The sequence below is a fragment of the Nelumbo lutea genome, chromosome 5 (genome assembly GCF_056320005.1).
Source record: "Nelumbo lutea isolate HS-2025 chromosome 5, American lotus-T2T, whole genome shotgun sequence".
Classification (NCBI taxonomy): Eukaryota; Viridiplantae; Streptophyta; class Magnoliopsida; order Proteales; family Nelumbonaceae; genus Nelumbo; species Nelumbo lutea.
Window position 1 is genome coordinate 28,919,797 of NC_142688.1, and position 20,916 is coordinate 28,940,712.

Here is a 20,916-nt window from a genome sequence, read left to right on the forward strand (position 1 = left end):
CCCATGCGTCCGATTTACTCTTTTCTTTGTATTGCAAATTTGCAAAATTTGCAAGGAAACCCCTCTCCCTATTGCTACTTTACACAAAAACCACGATGGGACCACAACTCCAATTTCAACCTTTTGACAATCTTTCCAACCAAGGTTTCTGTTCTCCTCCCTCCTCCCTCCTCCCTCCTCCCTCCTCCCTCAATTGGGACCCTAACAAGTGGTTTAGTAATGGAAGAATAAAAATGAACCGTTCCTAAACTTAGCGCTTAGGTGAAGGGGACAAGCCTGTGGATTTCTTGTCATGGGAGCAGATGACCCAGTAGCTGAGATGGACATTCGGCATCCTCTGAATATGATGACTCTTTGCTTGGAAGGTGACTGGACCTCGTTCTGTTCCCACCCAGATAACTGCCTTTGGTGGTTTAGAAAAGATGGTATGGGAGATTAGCGAGTCCGCGTTCTGTGCACCCGTGGGTGCACTGAATGCGTGAACCAGCAAATAGGAGAAGGAAACGTGACCATGCCAACGTTAACGCGCGCTCGGACCCGAACCGGTCGCGACACCAGAGATCCTTCCATCGAATCCTCCCCATACACCGAATCCTTCCTCCATCGCGGCGACAAGGAGACCTCCGGCGGCGACAGGTATCACCATTGCTTTCTCTCCTCTTCTCTGATTCTTCTCTTCTCTGCTTTTCCTCTTCTCTTCTTCCAATCTGGTTTTCATCGACGGCGACAGGTATGACCATCTGTGGCAGATGGCAACTCTACCTCGTTCAATGATTTGTCTTCTCCCTCTCTCTCTTTCTCTCCCTGCAGTTGACGGGGAAGTTACGCAGAGTTCGAGACATAAATCCGTATACTCAGTGATTCAGTCCTGCTTCATCTGTTCATAGGGCCTCAGACCCAGACCCACCCAGAAACCAGGGTCCTTTAAGTTTCAACGAGAAAAAAACAACTGAAAATCCTCCTGTTAAAAACGGATTTCCTTCCTGATTCCAACTATAGCAACAACAGCAGAACAATGAGTGTTGCTTTTCCGAATTTCAATCTCTTTCCGATTTTTGATTAATTTCTGATCTTCTCATCTGTTGGTCACTGAAAATTTTGTATCAATCCCATGAGTTCAGCATGTTCTGATTCTCTCAGCAGTTCGAATTCTTCTATCTTTGATTCTGTTGTTCGAAATTTGTGATTTTTTTTTTTTTGTTTTTTAATCTCTAGGGTTATTATCTGAAGAGGTTTTGAATGCTTTATTGCTGGAAGAATCAGTTTTAAATAGAATTTTGAAAAATTCGATTTGTCTCCCTCTTGAAAGAGTATTGAACATTGAGTTCACATCGATGGAATTGTTTATTTAGAGAGGGAGAGAGTGAGAGTTATGGCTTCTTCTCATAGCAATATTCACTCCGAATCAGAAAAAAATGAGTAGATAATTACTGAGTTTTTTACAAAGAGCTTACACATAATACTAGAGTCCAGGTCTCCTTGTGTTTCATCGCGGAACTACAGTGGAGAGCAGACTCTCTGGTCTCTATCATTGTCCTCGTCTTCGTCTTTGAGTGTCAAGCCTAGAGATAAATGGTTCAACTTAGCACTCGGGTCTGTCCATCTGCTTTAGAGAACATTGACCTCTGGTGTCAGAGCAATCAGGAATGAGTCCTTGTTGCCGGAGAAGAGGAGAGAAAGCAACGGTCATACCTGTCATCGTCTCCTTGTTGCCGCCGATAGAGGAAGGGTTCGGTAGAAGGAGCTCTAGTGTCGTGACTGGTTTGTGTCCGATTAAACCGACCAGACCACGTTAACGCTCAAACAGACGTTAGGTGGACATGTTCGACGTGTCCTTCTCCTATTTGCGGGTTCACGCATGGAACGCGGACCCGAGATTTGCCGCTTCTTCTTCTAGGTCACATACGGGAAAAGTGGCAATAAATCAGGTGTATTTTATCAAAAGTTACAGGGTTTTGATTGGTCAATTCAGTTACATGCATTTAAAGAATGACGCTGATCAACTTGATATGGATTAGACCAATGTTTTAAAAATCAATTTGGATTTGAAACCGTTTTGATCACCGATTTTTAAGTATTTAGTCTGAATGGATAGTACGTTATAATTTAAAATAAAAATATTTAAAGTTAAAAAAGGTCAAAATTTGTTGTCTAAATTGAAAGGTCAAGAATTCAACCGCATAGGTCAGCGAATCACTGGCCAAGTCATCAGCTTTTTGGCTAAAAAAACCGGTTCAGGAGTAAAATGGAATCCATTGCCTTGATGGTTTTCAGGCCAAAACAATGACGATTTGAAAACCATGAATTAAACCACTCGTGAAATAAAGGGTGTATCCACCATCATCATATGCTTTCAAAGGAGTGAGGTAGAAGAAGAATAGAGCTGGTCAGAATATTATTGGAAGTTGGAACATGTGTTGTTGCCTCGGCAAATACTTGGACAGTGGCTACACAAATAGGGTCGCCCGCTCCATACCCTTAAATAATCCCCCTCAACCCATTTGAAGGCGTAAACAGTTCTCAAATCACTATAACCAGCCGGAGTCCAGAGACCTTATCAACCGAGCCACTTTCAACTCATTTGAAAGCTTCAATTTACTTTTGTGCAGGAGCAATTTAGGTGGAATTCATCCAGGGTTATATCTGATCGAGGATATCGGTCTTAAATGGTCAGCCCAATTTGTACTCTCGATCTTGGTCTTAAGGCCGAGAAAGGTATATGCCCAAGTTGTACTCATAGCCGCAACTAGTATGTCTTCATACAGAGCCCGGATCTATTGCTCACATAGTTGTGTATGGCTGGCTACGCAACCAATCACGAGTTGACACGCCAGTGTTATGTAACCATGTGTACAGAAATGGTCTGAGATAGAGAAGAACAAAATGGTCTGAGATACAAGGGGTGCTCCGTTTTGGACGCCCGAGACAGTGTATTGTGTACAATATATTCCTGTTGCAATACACTTCATTTTCTTTGAGAATGAAGGTGCTAACATCTTCTGTCATTGCTAAAATTCTTAGGTCAATAGTGGAATCATGTTAGACCTTGCTTCTGAGATTGGGAAAATGCTCCAAAGGAATAATTAAGACTAGTGAGCCTCCTATTGGGCTCCTTTAAAGTCAAGGTTGATGGTGGTTTTCTGAATGCATCTTTAACCTCTGTTTTTCTTATTAGAGATAGCAGGGTGCAAGTTGTGGATCAGTGCAAGTCTCTTCACCTTTAGTTGCTCAAGCCAAGGCCTTACTTGAAGCGGTCAATTGGGTTATAAGTTGTCTTTGGAAAGAGTGGTTTTTTTTAATATAATAATTTGAATCTTTATTAACAGTCTAATTGGAGATGAATACTTGTTTAAAGGAAACCATGTTTCTATTAAAAGATTAAATACATGTTTGTTTAAACTAGTGAATGACCCCGTATTAAGTACGGGGAATCAGTAATGTTAAATTTACATTATGGAATCAATAATGTTAAATTTATATTTATTAATATTTTAAATAATTATTAAAATTTTAATAAATATTTATTTCAAAAAATAGTTTTTCAATAGTTATTAACTGAAATTGATAGAATATAGACAGAAGTGGTTGTGGATAATCACTTTTGCATTTTTTGCATTTTTTATGAATGGATTGAAAATGGTGGTAGTGGGTTGTGGGGTTTAGCACCAGCTTCTTAGAAAATGCCACATGTCTAGCTTTCCAGAAAAATGAGGAGGCTATAGTCTTGTAGTAGGCTATGGACTTTAGTAGGAATTTCTCAGAAATTGCCACATGTCCAGCTTTCTAAAAAATGAGAAGGCCACTTCTCAGAAAATGCCATATATCTAAATTTGAAAAAGCTTATATATATAAGTGGGCTTGTCCAGAAGAGAGCTGTTTGTAGATGCTCCTCCTATATTCCTGTCTGATGGTGCAAGTTTTTCTTCTAGTCTTGTAAATAATTTGTTGTTGTAGGTGGCTTGTGTTGGTTTCACTTTTCTCATGTTACTTTTTATTTTTATTTATATATATATATATTTTTTTTGTGGGGGTGGTTTAGGTTGTTGTTGCTTGTTTGGTGTTGGTTCTGTTGTTTCTGTTTTTGTGTGTTTTAATAAATTTTCTTTTTACCAAAAAGTAGAAAGCCACTCCCTTTTCTCAAGCATGCCCGCAAAATTCAAGCCAAAGAAACTTCAAGAACACAGAATGTTTAAAGTGAAAAACCTCTTTAATGTGAAGGGGAAAAAAATTACGGGAAGCTAGCCTAGAAAATTTCCATTGTAATGACAATGGAAATACAAACAACTCTATAGGAGTAGCTAGAGAAGACAAGCATCAGAGAAGAAGCCCTCTTGGGTACAGTCCAAACTCCTCACCAACAGGTTGGAATACAATTACGAAAGAAATAAAATGGTTCTCACCTCAAGAGTCAAGAGGAAGAATAAACTCTTGGAAACAATCTTTGGAGATGCTTGATGGCAGATAGCCAGATCCCAGATATGTACTGTACGAGCCTTCACAATGAACTACTCTCTCCAAGAAAACCCTTGTGTTTTTGGCAAAATTCTCCAATAGAATGCTAAAGTCTCTTACAGGAATCCATATTCTTTTCTGATTTGAAACAACAAGAGCAATTAGAGATGAGTGAAATTACTCTCTTGCCCTTCCACTTAAGTTACGTGGGCTTCCTTTCTCATGAGTCTAGACCCATGGTACACCCAACACCCAAGTGATTGCAATTGAGAGACCAAATCTGCTATCCACAGCTTCCAACATGACCCACAGCTGCACATCTCAAGCATATTTTGTACTTGTATGTCGTTGTATGTTATCATTGATGGGGTCATGCTTGAAATGTGTGAGTATAGATCATGTTGTACGCTGTCAGGTATTTGCCTTGTGTTGCCACGGCCCATGAGAAGGACGGTTATTCTTGTTAACGGTTTTTGCAAAGGTGTCCTGCTTTGACCATGAACAATAGATAATGATTTCTGGAAGGAGTTGTGCTCTCCCTACCATATTTTCAAAAAGAAACTATTTGCACAGCACCTTCCATTTTCCTTCACACATACAAATGCATGGGAGTGCAAATCATCAGAAAAGTGTATATTCTGATTTACATTTTCTTTGGGCTTTACCTTACTCCTGCTTTAGGTTTTATTTTACTTTCATTTACATTGCAACAAACAAAACAAAGTGAAATTTGAATTCCCACAAACACCATCTCATTTGCATTCCCATACTTGTACACCAACGCAAATGAAATTGCATTGTAAACAAAATAGGCCTGTGAATATTAATAACCGATGCTAATTACCATTAAGTCACAATCGGAACAAAAACAATGGAAAAGAAAATAGAGGTTTAACCAATGGAAAAAGCCTCTAGCCTTCAAGACTACCATTTTGGTCAAATCCCTTGTAGCGAAGCTTTATAATGTGCTTCAGGACCTGCGCTTCTGTTGTAGCAATCTGGAGACCAAATGACTGGTGCTTATTTATATCATGTTTTATGTCCAGTATTTGAAGGAGGTATACGCATATATCTACTTATCATCGCTTATACTGCATAAAGACCGCGAAGAATGACTCGGTGCTTTCAGCAGATGCCTCACAACTTCAAGGGTCTTCAAGTCTGTCTGACTACTTATTGAGTTGTATATATATATATATACGAAATTAACACATGCTTCAAATCAACCCAGGAATAGGAAGTAGAAACTTAACGAAGCAACAGTCTGAGACCATACATCGATCCCAAGACAACATTAAGATGAGTATGAAAACAAGCGATTTCATCACAAAACGCTATTACATTTTTTTTCTTTGATATCTTCTGAAGGGCTACACAATGGGGGTAGCCCATCCCCAAATCCAGGTGCAGGTGGGATTCGATCCCAAGTCTCCACTATGACCAGCAGGAGACCTTACCAACCAGCTGGTCGGCAATGCAATTACATTTTCATAATCAAAAAGACCTGCTCTAAATACTTAAAATGCTGAAACTTTAACTTTATGTTTTGAACATGAGTGGATAGAAATGGTAAAATGTTTAACTGTGTTTTGACCTAATTTTTTACATAAAATTTTGTGAAGCCTATACTGGTTTTCTGAAAAACTGGTTCACTGGTTGGAGAAGATTTCTCTATATTTGAGTGAAAGTCATTTACTTAGCCATACAGAGAGATTCTGATTTTCAATATCATTATTCTCCTAAATTCGAGAATGTCAGTTGACGGTAAAGCAGGGTCTTCTCATCACCTTCATCAAAATCAATACCATCTTCTCCATAATCCATTTCAATCACACTTTTTTCCTTTCCATACAGCTTATCAGATTGTGAGAAGTGAACTTGAGTGTGTTCTACTGCAGGAGGATTATTGGACTCTATCAGTTGCATCTCTGATTCTATTAACCCATGCATTCGTGCTCTCTCCCTGTCTCTTGGATAGGTGCAATAGAGAAAGGAGTAAATCAGGCAACATAGTGTCATTGGAATACCTATTGCTGTGTAAAGCGCTTTGGCTAGAGATGCAGCATTCTCTCTATCTGTTTCAATCTCAACAGATTCACTGGATCCCTTGGGAACAGGTTTGTAACCATAAACATGCTGAGACAGTAATCCAACTACAGGTGGCGCAAATGACGATAATATGGACTCAAAAGATCGATCCAAAGCATAGATGCTTGTTCTTGACTTCTCAGGGACTATCTCTGCAAATATTGGACTGCAAAAACCATACATATCAACAAATTAAATATCCATTGTGTTTTATTTTGTTGTTTCACAAGAATCAGGAAAATATTTTTGGGCACTTGCACATGTTTTTGTTTTATATGACAAGGAGAGCTCACTGATGTCTCCTTGTATGAAACTCAGCTGGATAGTCCTAATCAATCATCTTTTTTATTTGCCTATAAACCAAGCAGTTGTTACCAAAATAAAGTAAAAGGTGGAAAACAGAGAAGGGAAACAAACACTTACTTGTTTGTAGCAGGAGCATTCCATGATATGCATAAACCCATGATGAATAACACCAAACCATGCATGAAAGCTGTGGAGGGATCATCGGGTAAAGCCAACATCAGAACTGCTGCTAGTGGGATAGCTGAACCTGAGCTTATTTGTGACAGAATTATCCTTCCAGAGTTGGGGCGACGCTTTGCAAGGACATCCCCCATCTTTCCTCCAAATAGTCCCCCAAGAGAACCAGCAACCACAAACATGCTCATGAGAAATGCTGTTTGTTTGTGGGAGAAGCCAATAAGCTCTAACCACATTGGTGCAAATGACAAGGCTGACCAAGGGAATGAGCCAGTAATACCCTGAGCTACAATTATCTGGAATGATGGGATTTTAATTACTGACTTGGCTTCCTGAACCAGGTCCTTCATTTCTGACCATAGAGATTTATCTGGACTTGGACTGCTAGGTTTACTGCCCTCATCTGAAAAGCGTGGATCATTGGCAAAGAGACGGATCAAAAGACCTACAATGACACTCACTATTGCAACTAGATGGAAGGAAATTCTCCAACCAGGGATCCCCATGAATGATGTTGAAGCTATCAGAACAGAACAGAGGCCACCGAGTATTGATCCCAGATTCCCTGTTAGCTGAAGCCACCCAAAAGCCATACCACGGTTGGTGTCATCAGTCGAGTCAGCAACAAGAGACTGAATGGCAGGTGTAACTATGGCAAGCCCAATTCCATTCAAAGCTCTTGAGACAGCCACCTGAACATGAAAGTATGAGATAAATACAACTAGAATAGAACAACAATGAAAAATTAATTGTTTTTTTTTTTCCATTTTTTCTATCACCTTAATGGGTTTGGTTCTAATAGAAAGTTTGAAACTTTCTATTTGTAACTCCACTTCGTCAGACAAGATAATTTGTTCTGTGTGGAGCACAACGCTCTAAATTTTTGAGTTTTAAGTTCTGCCCATTTATTCTCTTTCCACAGACTTTTTCCCTTGATATATACATTGTTATATACTGGACCATTCTGATTTGAATTAATAAATCCATTCAGCTGTTCACTTTCCCAAATTGGTTTACAAACAATATTGTCCTTCCAGTTTTCTGAATTTAATTTAACAATCTGTTTAAGGCAAATGGCTCACAAAACGTTTGCAGCCATAAACAAATGATGAATCTGATAATGCATCCAGTATGCACATCCGATTTTGCTCTTTCAGTTTTGGGAATGGCATAAAAGACCCAGAAGATTCTTGATTCCAACACCATCTTGCATCTCCACATAAACTGGATGCAAGTGGCAATTGCAAATTGACCTTCTAAAGTTGTAATAGGGATAGAAAACCATTTTGGAGGGGCTAGTTCTAAAACTAGAGATCAGTTCTCAGACTCTAAGAAGTTCTTTAATAGGATTGATAGGTCGGTTAATCCAAAATTTTTTCGTATATGAATGCTTTTACAGGATCTCCCGTCGTTAACCAGTAAAATGGAATAGTACCCAGTGAGTCAAACCAGGTCAAGAACGAACTACCAGCTCATCCATCTTAACTAAAATTGGCTAACAGCATCGGATCTGCTTCTCTCATACCGACATTAACTAATGATATAGAGAGAAAACAAAGAGCAAGAAAAGAAAACCGACTACCAAACTGGATTGATAGAGTAAGCGCAGAAAAGGAACACAGAGGTAATCAATTTTGGATTTATCAGGAATTACAAATCCAGGAAAAAAAAAAAACAGTCGAGAGAGAGGGAAGAAGGGGACCTGAAAGAAAGTGGAGGAGATGGCGACGAGGAAGGTGGCAGCGGCCCAGAGGAAGGCGCCGAGGGCGATGACGTGGGCGCGGTTGTGACGAACGGCGAGGTAGGCAGCGAGGGGATAACAGGATGACTGGACGATGGATCGAAAGAGGGTGAGAGAACCCAGACCAGTTGGGTCGGTATTGAGTGCCGCCCCGACCTCCTTGTACACCCCTGGTAGCAGCGACTCGTCTGCTCTCTCCATTATTCCCGCCAGGTTCACCAGTATCAAAGTTAACTTTTCCGATTTCATCTTTCTCGTCTTCTCCATCACTTCCATCTCAAGCTCAAGCACTCTGTCTCTGTCTCCGTCTATGCGTGGCTCTGCTCTTGCGGCCGAACGGATATCAGCCCTGTCAGAGAGAGAGAGAAGGGAGACTGAGGATCTGTGTTCTTGGCTGTTGGCTTAGGACCTTGGGTATGATGACGGTTGACTAAGCTTCGAGAAGATAAATACGTGTGGACTTTGAACTTCGCCTGCAGAAGTTGCACCATCACGACTCACGATGATGACCCGTGATAAACAATGGGTCCCATCTTCACACCTAGATTGTAAGAGCGAGACACGTGTAATCAGAGAATATACATGATAGGCTCAACGCTCCAACGCTTCTTCCTGGAAAAGACATGGGCATTTCCCCTTCCATGTGGACCATGTCTAATTTTACGCTCCGTCCGCTGTCTATATATTTTTTATTCCTTTTTTGTGGAGGAGAGATCTCAATGGAGTTTATTTCGTCCAATCAAAACCTTTGCAAAGCTTTCGGAATGTGTTGTCAAATATTAAGGCAGACGATCGATCAATCTCTCTCTCTCTCCCTGCCAATTTTGATTCACTTCATGAACTCAGAACATAAGAAGTTTTTGTGACATGGATGGACCAGCTTTTAGGCCGTTCACAAAATAAAGTCCATAAAATATTTGATATGGTGCTGTGTTTACGATATATAATATAATTTATGTAATAAAGAATATATGTAAATATATAAATAATATATTGTGGGCTGGGCAAAGGCTGATTTGGAAATAATCACCCTTAATCCAATCCACTCCGCCACTCCGCCCTTTGGGACCATCGTTGAATAATGGTACTTTATTTTTCATAATATGAATTCATCCATCATCATAAAATTAGGTTCCATTTAGTTTGTAATGTGGTTTAAAATGGAATTTCAGTGTAATCAGGATATCATTTTCATTTTTGGTGGAATGCCATTCACCCTCCCCTCTTTTTGGAATGAAAATCCATTCCAGCTAATTCTATGTTAATGTTTAGGAGGAATAGACCATTGCTGAATCCTATTCGTCTGATGTACTTCAATTTCAATTCTGATTATTTTGATTCTAATTCCAAACCAAATAGATTCTTAGTAGGCAAAAACCTTTTAGCATCAAGCTCATGATGAACATAACATGGGAGTTTCGAGTTTGAGAAGTTATATGTTATTGAAAAAAAGGTGGCAGCTGATCGCTGATTTATATCCTTCGCTTATCTGAACAAAAGCAGAATAGCATGACAGAACAGATTCGTGTAGCTGATGATCCATTTGCTAGGAATTGCAATGGGATGAGCCCTTCCCCGTTAGAGACTTAAATCCTAAAAATTTTTAAATTTTTAAAGTCGTACACCATTGATGGAGTCTGGATGGGTGGGATACAAAATCATGGGCACCGGGCGGGACAATTATCATATATTAACACGCTAGTTCCATGGGCATAAGGTGTGGGCTCCAATAAGCCTCATATGCATGGAATACTGGTTCCATGATTTTATCTCCAGCCCATCCGGTTGCTAAAGCTCTAATTATCTTCGATCAATTACAAAGTGATTGATAATGCCCTCAATCTCAGCATTAGGCCGTAATTAATATAGTGTTATTCAGCAGTATAATGTAAAAAGTTCTAAGGTCGTTGCAATTGAGCGCCATTTTTTTTTTTATTATTTTTTTGTTAAATGGTATAGTGTCATCGATTATCACAATTATATACAATGTTTTCAGTAAATAATGAACTAATTAATATATTCCTACTTATATGAAGGGAAAATTCTCTTTTACCAAATTGAATGTGAAAAGACACAAATGTTTTACCGTTTTCTTCGAACCCGAACACGTGAACTGGGATCTCGAAGTGGGCGAATCGTGTCGACGACACGTTCGAGGAGGTTGGGCACTGTCGGTTGGCTGAGTTGTTCGATATCCATTCGTCTTGGCCGTCCGGTAGTAGCATCTCACCACAAGGTTCCTCTCCTGGCGATCTTCAAGGATCTTTGTCGCTGACACTAGTGCCTTGCCGCAGACTAGTTGATCAATGATGCGCCGCGCGGAGCGCTCCCTCTAGCCTCAGCGGCATAAGCCTCCTGGGACTTGTCAAGAAAGCTACAATGGACAGCTGATCGGAGGAGCCCAACGACGATATTACTAAGCGCATATCGTGTTTCAACATCTGCAACTTGGCACTGGTCAGCCTCTAGTAGCATTCGAACCTCGATGTTCCTTAGGACGCCGGTATTGATTGCCGTTTCATTTGTTTCCTTGTACGGAGACGAACAAGCCGGATTCACGAATAATCCCTGAAACTCACCGATCTCATCATCCACCTCATTTTCTTCTTCGTCATCGTTCTCGTCAGCTTCCAGTATTGGAACGAACCTTGCACCGGCTGTTAGAGAGCAGTGGCTCGTCATCGTCGTAAACCATTGAATCAGACGGTTTGGATTGTTGATTGTACTTGGTCTTCACGTCACGAGGAGTGGTGGATTGCAGATTGGGCATACGAGGCTGCCGTGTTTCTTGACAAGGGAAGTGGAAAGCGTGAGAACACTCCACCGTAAAAATGGCGGTTCTTTGCCCCAACTTCACGCTTTGTACCGTGAGAACACTGTACGATAAAAAACAAAAATTAAAGAAGAAGAGTTTTGTTGTATTCGCTTTGGAGCCACATAAGACAAATGTGCAGATTGGGTCTAGTAATTGTGTTTTACCTTTAATGGTAATTTTCACATTTTAAAAAGTTTTAATTATCATATAATATATATTTGGGGAAGATGTGGGGTCTGAGGCGCGTATGAAGACACTGTCTTTAGAACGTTATTTGCCCCTACTCAGTTTTATTGAGTTTGCTATTGGGTTACAGGTAAATTCGTTCCTAGAATACAACAGAGCCTTGAGCGAGAATCTACAACTATCAAAGTTGAAGAGTCTCCAAAGAAACATTCTGTGAAACTGTAGCAGACTAGACTGAGAGAGAAAGATAGTGAATTTCGAAATTGTGTGTTTTGGAGTCTGATTCATTCTCCTTAAATAATTTGTGAAGAGGTATGAGGAAAATGTAGGTGTTGGTTTAGAGAAGGCACCTTGAACAATCACAATTTCAACCATTGTGAGTGTTTAAAAAGTTGTTAATAGTTGGTGACTGTTAACTTTGAATTGTGCCTCTTGATCACACCCGATCGAATCGTGACCGTTGATCTCATCAACGGTGATCAACGCACAAAAACCAAAGCCGCCCATCGCGAGCCACGCGTGTGCGCGCGAAGTGCGAGCAAAGTGTGCCTCTAAAGCGCCTCATTGCGCCACGCACACGCGTGCACGCACGTTGCGCGGTATCGAATCCCCATACTCTCCTTTACTAATTCTAAGGAGTGTAAATCAACTCCTATTGAAATACTGAAAACAAACATTATAATTATCCAATGTGGGATAAGTTCAAAACTTGTTTTTTTTTGTAAGAGAAAACTGATTTTTTAAAAGTGTGCAGATGCAATTTCTCATGTAATTGACCAATCAAACCCATTGGATTTAATCTCTTATGATATTAAAATCCAACAGATGGTCCATTAACGATAGATATTAGATTATTGCATTTTGAAAAATTGGATATTAGATTATCGCATTTTAAAAATTAGGGATTAAGTTGTCACTCAAACTAAAATATAGGTATTGATCCGAAATTTTCCCTTATATAAACGGTAAACCTTCTATATGCGATCTATGAATATTCCAGCCAAATGTCACTTGTCGGTGGTTTTATATTCTATTAGGATGTATAATCTCTTGTTCGTTTGAATTTATATGGTCTGACTAGTTTCAAACTTTCGAAATATAGAAACATCAGTAATAAAAAAAGTAGAGGTGAAGATAAAAACACATAAACGCCTGCAGAGGGTGTTTGAATATGCTACTCACAAGCCTATTCAAAAGGAATTTGGATTGGCTGTTGGGTGGGCTGTCGAATTAATCAATGATAACACCCTAGCCAATGAGAAAGTATATGGGGCATACATTGAGAATTTATTGGAGTGAATTGTTATCATGGATTCCAACGCCTGTTTAATGAGTTTTTGATAGATATTTTGATAACTATCAAGAGTGGGTTTTAATCTTTTTCAATGTTAGGATGAGCTTATTTTAAAGGATAGGTGTTAAAAAAATTTTCAAGTGCTCATTGAATGTGCTTATTATTTTGTAACTATCATATCAAAATTTTTTTTTTGCCCAAAAGATGCTTAGAGTAGCAATGTGAACATCTCCCCATGAATGACAATTGAGAAACTCCTAATGGGCACCTGTAGTGTCTGGTGAGTAATACTAAATCCCAATGTTTTTGAACCATTATTGACACAGACAGTAAAACTGTTTGGCCCAAGAACCATTTAGACAATCATTCTGTTTTACTCCAAACCCGGTCCCTTTTAAAAAATTGTTGAATTGGTCAACATCAATTAACTTGGGCAATCAAATTATCAACCCGTTCAATCATTTTGGCCATTTTTATTTTAAATTTTTTATCAGCTCTTCATTTGAATTGAATGGTCAAACCGTGAATCCACAAACCGGTGGCTAGAAAGATTCTAATTCCAAATCGTTTTTTAAAACATTATTAAATCCAAGCTTCAGGTCCATTGATTTTATCTACTTATTCACGCATATAGCGTGGTTGGACCACGTGCACCTCCAACTTTTCAAGGTAGGTAGGTAAATTGGTTTGCCGGAGTGAAAGAAACCACGACCATGGAATCATGGGTACTGGGTAGTAAAAGGATAAAATCCCTTCATCTATTAGGGTTTGCAGCAGCAGGCTGAACCTGGACCTGTATCCCAAGTTCTCTTGCCTTGAGCTTGAGCAGCCTAATAAATTCTAATTTAATTATACTCTTTTGTTTTCGGTTGGAAAGTGCAAGCCAAACATTAATTGTAGCATAATGGATGCGGAAGATAGCGCAAGCCGTCTGTCGGGACTGAGGCTAGCAGGGCTTATTTGTGTTCCCATGGCCTTGAGAGCTGCCATCAAACTCAAAGTCTTTGACATCATGGCACAGGCAGGTCCAGACGTTCGACTCTCTGCTTCAGAGATGCTCCATAGGATGGCCGTCACCAATCCAAATGCGGCAACAGCCTTGGACAGGATACTTCGGATTCTAGCTGCAAATTCCATCCTCTCCTTCTCCCTACGACCGCGTGATGATGGTAGCGAGGAGCCTGAGAAGGTTTATGGGTTAACAAGCGAGTCACGTTGGCTCGTTCCTGGGGGCGATGGGGCCTCGGTAGCGCCAGAGATGCTACTGACTCTCGACAAGGCAGTAGTGGAGAGCTTTTATTGTCTGCAAGATGCTGTGGTGGAAGAAGGGTGTATCCCCTTTGACAAGGCCCATGGAATGGATGTGTTTGAGTACGGTGCCAAGGAGCCTGAGTTCAACAAGGCCTACCACGATGCCATGAGCAACGGATCGGCCATAGCGTTGGCTGAGGTCTTCAAGGTCTATAAAGGTTTCGATGGGGTGAAAGAGATGGTGGATGTTGGTGGTGGTACTGGGGTTTCAATTGGGTTTATAGTCTCCAGGTACCCAAATATTCGTGGTGTTAATTTCGATTTACCTCATATTGTCTCCCATGCTCCTCCATTGCAAGGTTAGTTGCTATCTATTAATCTCTCTTTTTACCAGAGTTGACACCATTATATCACGACTTCTTGATTTGAAAAGCTATGGGAAACCAGACTAAATGATTTTGTTTCTCATGGAATGTGGCTCAATTCTAATGACAAGGTTTGATTTGCTTGGCAGGTGTTGAACATGTTGCAGGGAATATGTTCGAGGAAATACCCAACACAGAAACCATTTTCATGAAGGTTTTTTCTTACTTATGTCATGCATTGCCTAATAGCCTCTGTAATAATGCACGGTAGGGTAGAATAAATAGGAGCAATGTTTTAAAACCAATCTGGAGGCCGAACCGTTTTTGCCTCCGGGTCACGGGTCACCAGTTCGATTGGCCAGGTCAAATGGTTTAAACCGTGCCACATCATTACGTATATTAACAATAAATAATGTATAAATATGTTATATGTATTAATTTATATTTAATTTATGTTTTTTTTTTTATTTCAGATTTAATTTTTTTATCTATAAAAATTATTAAAATTTGCAATTTGAGGCAAAAAATCTCTCCAATTGGACATTGGAGTGCAAAGTTATAGCCTCTGAAAGTTTGTATGCATTGAGTATGCAACCCATGACCCGGTTATTGGGTCGAACTAGTTGGGTCAAATGGTTCTTGACCAAGTCAATGGTTTTTGATCGTCTAGCACTTGACTGAACAGGACCCAAAATCCTGGCTCGATGACGGTTTGAACGATTCAACCATCTAGGTCAATGGCAAGTTGAAAACATTGAATATGAGTTAGGAGATGAGCAACGGAACAAGTCACTAAACATTGGGCTTCTAGGTAGGGTTGTCAATGTGTTGGATCAGACCCTATGGGCCCAAACTGATTGGACCAGTTCTGGTTCTATAACTTGTCCCGATGGGTCGATTCACGGTCTCAAAAAATCTCTTGATTACTATTGGGTCGGAAGTGGGTCCACCTTATCCCAAACCAATTTGGACCCAACCCGACCCTATATATATACTATTAAATTTATACACAAACACACACACACATATATATATGTGTGTGTGATATATTCAAATACGAAGGGGTTAAAAATGTCATTTAGGTGGTGTTTTCCTTCAAAACCCTATCGAAATGCTGCCCCCAACCCCCTAAACGGCTAAACCTTTTCATTTCTAAAGAGTGAAGAGTTTGAAGACTAGTCTTTCACTCTTTCTCTTCTCAATTCTCATTCGAAATCGAAACTTGAAAGAGCCAAAGATGAAGTTTTTTGGTGAGTGGTGACTCAATGACTCTGGTCTGGTTTGTGACATCCGTTTGGAGAGTGGAGATTGGAGGCACAATGTCCATTGCACAACATTATCGTTGTCCGTCAGTCGTTCATCCGCCTGACCCGTTGTCCTTCCGTCCATCAAGGCATCAATAGTAACACCCTTTGTCAGGTAGAATCTAATATTTATTCAATGTTTGAAGTCTTGAGCATCCACCGCTAGAAAAATACTTGCCGTTCACCATCATCACCACTAGACCTCCGCCACCACCACCACTACCTATTAGCCACTATAAGACAATTGGTCCTCCATTCAAATATTATTCTGAAATGTGAAATCTTCCGCCATTTAAATATTTTGATACTTTTATTACATTTTATGTTTTTAGTGTTTTGATTGTATTTTTAGCTGTGGTATTATTAGCATGCATAATCGGGTCCATCAAGTTGGACCCGATTGATTCGATTCTGTGTCCAAAATTACAGATTCTATAGGGTTTGGGTCGGTTCCAAGTCCATGGATTCTTTTGTCGGGTCCGGGACAGGTTCCACCCCCGACCCAGAACCGACCCATTGACAACCTACTTCTGGGCTTCCATACCAAAACTAACCCATTATGACCCTTTTCATTACAAAGAGTAAGGAAGCCCATAACTAGGAGCCCAGGGCTGAAAGCCTGAAGCCGAGCAGTTTCCGGTTTACGAGTTGAGTTCCACATGGACAGCTTATAAGCCATGTTTGGTGAAAAATATGAAGAGCCCAAATCGGCTGTCGGTTCTTAGCCTTTCTGAATAGTCCATCCAAAACGCTTAAAGCACTGAATCAGCTTCGCTGAATTTTCAGTTCAGTCCTCCCAAATGGACCCCGGGTTTGGAAAAATATGCCATCCATACAAATTTAAAATCACCATTACGCCTATATAGAAGGGCGTGCTGAATCATTCATTTCTTTATATGAGATGCTAACAAAATTGAAGCATTGATTTTTGTGCTAAAGCACAGGATTGAAGGAATTTTGTTTAATGTAAATACTAAATTCCACCGCGTGTATTAATAGGGGTGTCAATGGACCGGTTTTGGGTTGGACTCCGTCCAAATCAAAATCAATTTGGATAGATTAAACAGACCAACAAGATATTAAAGTTGGACGGACTGCATGGACTAATATAACATATTGGATTGGACTTGGTCGTCCATAATGAATTTATATTGAATTGAGCTAATATTTGATCCATTGATAAAAAATAAGAACATAGATGTCAATGGACCAGGTTTGAATTGAAAGTAATCTAAATTAATAGGAACAGATTGAAGTCTCTGGACCAGTCCAAAATAGTCCAAAATATTCATTAAACTGAATCAGATTGGACCAAATCCAGTCCAATTGACACTCTTATGTATTAGCATAATCTCCTATGAATAATAACATATAAATAGGAAAGTATTCTCAATCTGCAGTTGTTATATACTGTGAGGTTGGGGTGAGGAGCAGATCTGAACTCTATTTCCTGTTCACTACTCTCTACCTACTGTGAATTACAGCTTACAGCTATACATCTTCATTTTGAATTGTGAGATGTACAGATGCAATGTACTGTGTACTGTAAGTAGGGCTAGCAGAGAAAGTAAAAAAGAGATCTGGGTTCGCGTAAACACTTCCTTTTGCTTTCTGATTCTAATGGAAGACAATGAGGCATGGGATAGATAGGCCGTACGATAATGTCAGGGTCTATAAAAGACTAATTTATCTTAAAATGTAAGAAACAACTAGGCCCAAGTTAAAGACTTGGCAGGCTTATGCGGTTATGCCTCGACCATTATTGGTGGAGGTTGGAGGTTTACTAAAATAGACGACACTACGGTAGGAGGTTTGAGTAACGAGGCGTGTGAGGGGGCGTAGCGTAACGTACACACACTGTACACCACTTGGGCCCACATAGTGGTCAATATTACGCACTAACGCAAGTCTAGTGGGCTGGGTGCGCATGGGTCCATAAAGGTTAAACGAACGAGTTCACATCTCTGCGTCGACAGCACATTTCCATCGTGTATTTCTCGATGATGATATAAGAACCGATAATATCATCATCGGGAGATGCTCTCAGTACATGGCGGAGAGAGATGTGTTATGGGCATTGTGGTGTTGAGATGTGAACTCTAAATGAACAGATTGGTTTCTTAAACAAACTTAGTTTAAATATCAAGTCTTAAGGACTAAAATACTTTAGTGAAGTCTCTGAAAGTTTGAAATTTAATTAATTATAATGGAGATAATAAGGAACAAACAAATAATAGATTATTTGGTCAAACAAGCTTTCATATCTAGCGTGTAAATGGATTGAATTCAAATCAAGTAAATGAATATCTAAATTTGATTAAATATTTAAATATTCAATTCAATTTGAATGCGACCAATTAATTATTTTAAATAATTAATAAATATATAAAATAAACATTTTATTCATATAAATTTTATAAATTATTTATATATTTTAATCATTATATATATTATATAAAACATTTAAATTTTTTGTATAAGAATTAAATAGTTAGATGACTTCGAATTTGATTCCATTAGGGTGAATCTCAAACTCAAAACCGGATTTTTGAATAACATTTACACTCTTAATGATATCATCTAAAAAAGAAAAAGAAATCAACTAAAAGCTTATTTTATTAGCTAAGGCCCTGAATATGATTTTATTCTCTAAGGTAGCTTTGGCTTAGTTTGAGAAGAATACAAATGCAAATATGTATGTATGCACCTTGCATTTTTATTTTGAAACCTGTATTTGTATTTATATTCCTCCCAAACTTCCCTTACTCAAAGAACATAATAAAATGGAGGTTGGCGCAGTGGATACTTCATAACTGGGACGATGGACGGTGCGTGACGCTGTTGAAGAAATGCTGGAGGGCATTGCCTCACGGAGGAAAGGTGATCATCGTGGAGTTCGTCATCCCTTCGGTGTTGGGAACCGATGCTGTATCACGCTATACTTTAAGTGCAGATCTTTTCATGATGACTTGCAATCCCGGTGGCAAAGAACGAACAGTAACGGAGTTTTATGGCTTAGCAATGGCTGCTGGATTCACTGAAATGAAGAATTGTCCGATTGGGCATGGCCTCCATGTTATTGAATTCCACAAGTGACTAACGCAAAACTACTTGATGATGCATCGGTTTCTCTTCTCTTCTCTTCGATCTGCTGATGACCTGGAACAATAATCAGAGATATTTTTGTATTTGCAACAGGCCAAACATGTTAAAATAAAGAAATATTTGATCCTTGCTCGTCCTTAAGAATCAAACTGACATCTGATTAGAACTAATAACAAAGGCAAAGGCTGTATTTGGCATGAAGGAAAATTATTGGAATTAACTCTTTTTCTTTAGGGCAGAAAACTCATTCAATTCTGAGAAATTATCTTCAGAGCTAAAAACATTCAGCTTAAGAATACCCCCAGCCTATGAACTTAGCAGAACCGGGGGTTAGTGCTCTGCTCCCTTCCGTAGACAGACTGCGGCCGGTGATTCGTTTTCACACAGGACTGCTTTCCCGTCTCCTTCTCCGTCCACAACTCAATTTGGCTCGACTTATCTGATTATTCTTTGCGTGCGTGCGTAGGCGTGGCTGTGTGGCTTGGGTGCTCCATGCAACAGAACGTGGTGCCAGCCAAATCAGAACAGCAGAATGATTGTAATTGCGTACAGCGTAAATAAGAACACCCTCCGGCTCAAGTTTCAAAGAAATTCCTCCGGTCCGGCAGCAGCCCGGCTCTAACCATGAGAATACTTTTGCTTGTCGTATTGCTTGAATGATTCCGACTGTATAGCACACCTATCAGAATTCAGAAGTCGTCACTTCACTTTGACCCCACCTACCGTCCATAATCCCCCGCCCAATTTTATTTCTTTGGATCCGTCCAGCTGCACTGCATATCCTCGCTTCTCACACATCGTTTTCACTAAAATTCCATCCCCACCGAAACAAACAAAACAATCGCGATTCGCAAATCACGAACACTCGAGCAGCAGCTACCCAAAACAAATAAAGAAAAAAAAAACATAGAAGAAGGGAAAACTAGAAGTAAAGTTTTTTTTTTTTTTAAATATTTGTTACAACGAAGAACAGGTGACCAACTGACCATATCGCCATCATAATTCATAAGCTTGGAGGTGGGGGGTGGTGTCAGGCACAGAAGAGAAGGCTTCATTAATTCCGTACACCGTCCTCCAAACGGCCCCACCCTCACCCTTCTGCTAAGGTAGGCCATGCCCTGATGCGTCCCTCGACTCTCTCTTCCTCCCCTACATCCCTACTTACTTACTAATCAGTCTGATGTAGACCACCAGTCGTTATCATGCAACGTTTTTAAACCATCATTTCCTCCCTCAAGGATGGGTCCTACACTCCTACTCTCATCATACGACACAGATGCCTCATTTTGGCCTTAAACTGACTGTTACTGACGTACTTATGTTCATAGTCTATTTATGGATTCCCATCTGTGGATGGTACCAAACTTGCTTAGTTCAGCCAAGTAAGTCATTAAGCACAGTTTGGGTAATTTAAGTGGGTTTAGTAAGTAAAGATGGAAATGAAAGGTGAGAAGGTGTCGAGTTGTTTCAGTATCATCAATCATATATATATATCTGCACCGGACTGACCTCGGAGTGATGTATAGGATTAGGGACCACCCATCACTCTGTACCAAGCACGCCAAGTCCAGAATGGTACCCAGAACCAAATATAGAGAGAGAGAGAATGGTAATGAGATACTAATTGCTTGCCTAAATGCCCATATGCACCAAATGCTGGGAGTGGGGTACGGAAGACCTGAAAATTACCATCAAAGGGTTAATACGCAAGGATTGTTTTGTTGGGATGCGGGGTTTGGTACCGGAATTCAATGCCTTTATTCCCTGATTAGCATCAAGAAAAAGGGCCGGGAACATGGTTAAAATGTCCCCAGTCCTGTCCAAAGATATAC

The 20,916-nt window shown here is 39.9% G+C and overlaps 2 protein-coding genes and 1 long non-coding RNA gene across 6 annotated transcripts; 2 read left to right on the top strand and 1 right to left on the bottom strand.

Moving 5' to 3' along the window:
* On the top strand, positions 1 to 6,900 carry LOC148851312 (uncharacterized). Of its 4 annotated transcripts, none has more exons than XR_016099824.1 (2): positions 1 to 636; positions 2,610 to 6,900. It is a non-coding gene; the product is annotated as an uncharacterized LOC148851312 (long non-coding RNA). The 4 variants fall into 4 exon arrangements; XR_016099826.1 differs by having other exon boundaries at positions 1 to 365; XR_016099825.1 differs by having other exon boundaries at positions 500 to 636; positions 811 to 6,900.
* LOC148851313 (uncharacterized) lies at positions 5,772 to 11,796 on the bottom strand. Its single transcript, XM_088947511.1, has 4 exons — positions 10,851 to 11,796; positions 8,726 to 9,579; positions 6,964 to 7,715; positions 5,772 to 6,706 (listed from the first exon to the last, which is right to left on the bottom strand). The coding sequence occupies exons 2-4, from the start codon at positions 9,038 to 9,040 to the stop codon at positions 6,184 to 6,186; spliced, it is 1,590 nt and encodes a 529-aa protein (XP_088803637.1). The 5' UTR covers positions 9,041 to 9,579; positions 10,851 to 11,796; the 3' UTR covers positions 5,772 to 6,183.
* A 1,587-nt stretch (positions 11,797 to 13,383) lies between these two features.
* On the top strand, positions 13,384 to 19,210 carry LOC148851314 ((S)-scoulerine 9-O-methyltransferase-like). Its single transcript, XM_088947513.1, has 3 exons — positions 13,384 to 14,669; positions 14,825 to 14,889; positions 18,779 to 19,210. The coding sequence occupies exons 1-3, from the start codon at positions 13,964 to 13,966 to the stop codon at positions 19,073 to 19,075; spliced, it is 1,068 nt and encodes a 355-aa protein (XP_088803639.1). The 5' UTR covers positions 13,384 to 13,963; the 3' UTR covers positions 19,076 to 19,210.
* The last annotated feature ends 1,706 nt before the right edge of the window (positions 19,211 to 20,916 follow it).

What these genes read in the sequence shown, in the direction of transcription:
- LOC148851313 (XM_088947511.1), bottom strand. Translation starts at nt 9,040, where the DNA reads ATGGAAGTGATGGAGAAGACGAGAAAGATGAAATCGGAAAAGTTAACT. An exon ending in TCTCCTCCACTTTCTTTCAG is followed by an intron (nt 7,716 to 8,725) that starts GTCCCCTTCTTC and finishes TTTCATGTTCAG; the next exon opens with GTGGCTGTCTCAAGAGCTTT. An exon ending in AATGCTCCTGCTACAAACAA is followed by an intron (nt 6,707 to 6,963) that starts GTAAGTGTTTGT and finishes TGGTTTTTGCAG; the next exon opens with TCCAATATTTGCAGAGATAG.
- LOC148851314 (XM_088947513.1), top strand. Translation starts at nt 13,964, where the DNA reads ATGGATGCGGAAGATAGCGCAAGCCGTCTGTCGGGACTGAGGCTAGCA. An exon ending in CCATGCTCCTCCATTGCAAG is followed by an intron (nt 14,670 to 14,824) that starts GTTAGTTGCTAT and finishes TTTGCTTGGCAG; the next exon opens with GTGTTGAACATGTTGCAGGG. An exon ending in CAGAAACCATTTTCATGAAG is followed by an intron (nt 14,890 to 18,778) that starts GTTTTTTCTTAC and finishes AGGTTGGCGCAG; the next exon opens with TGGATACTTCATAACTGGGA.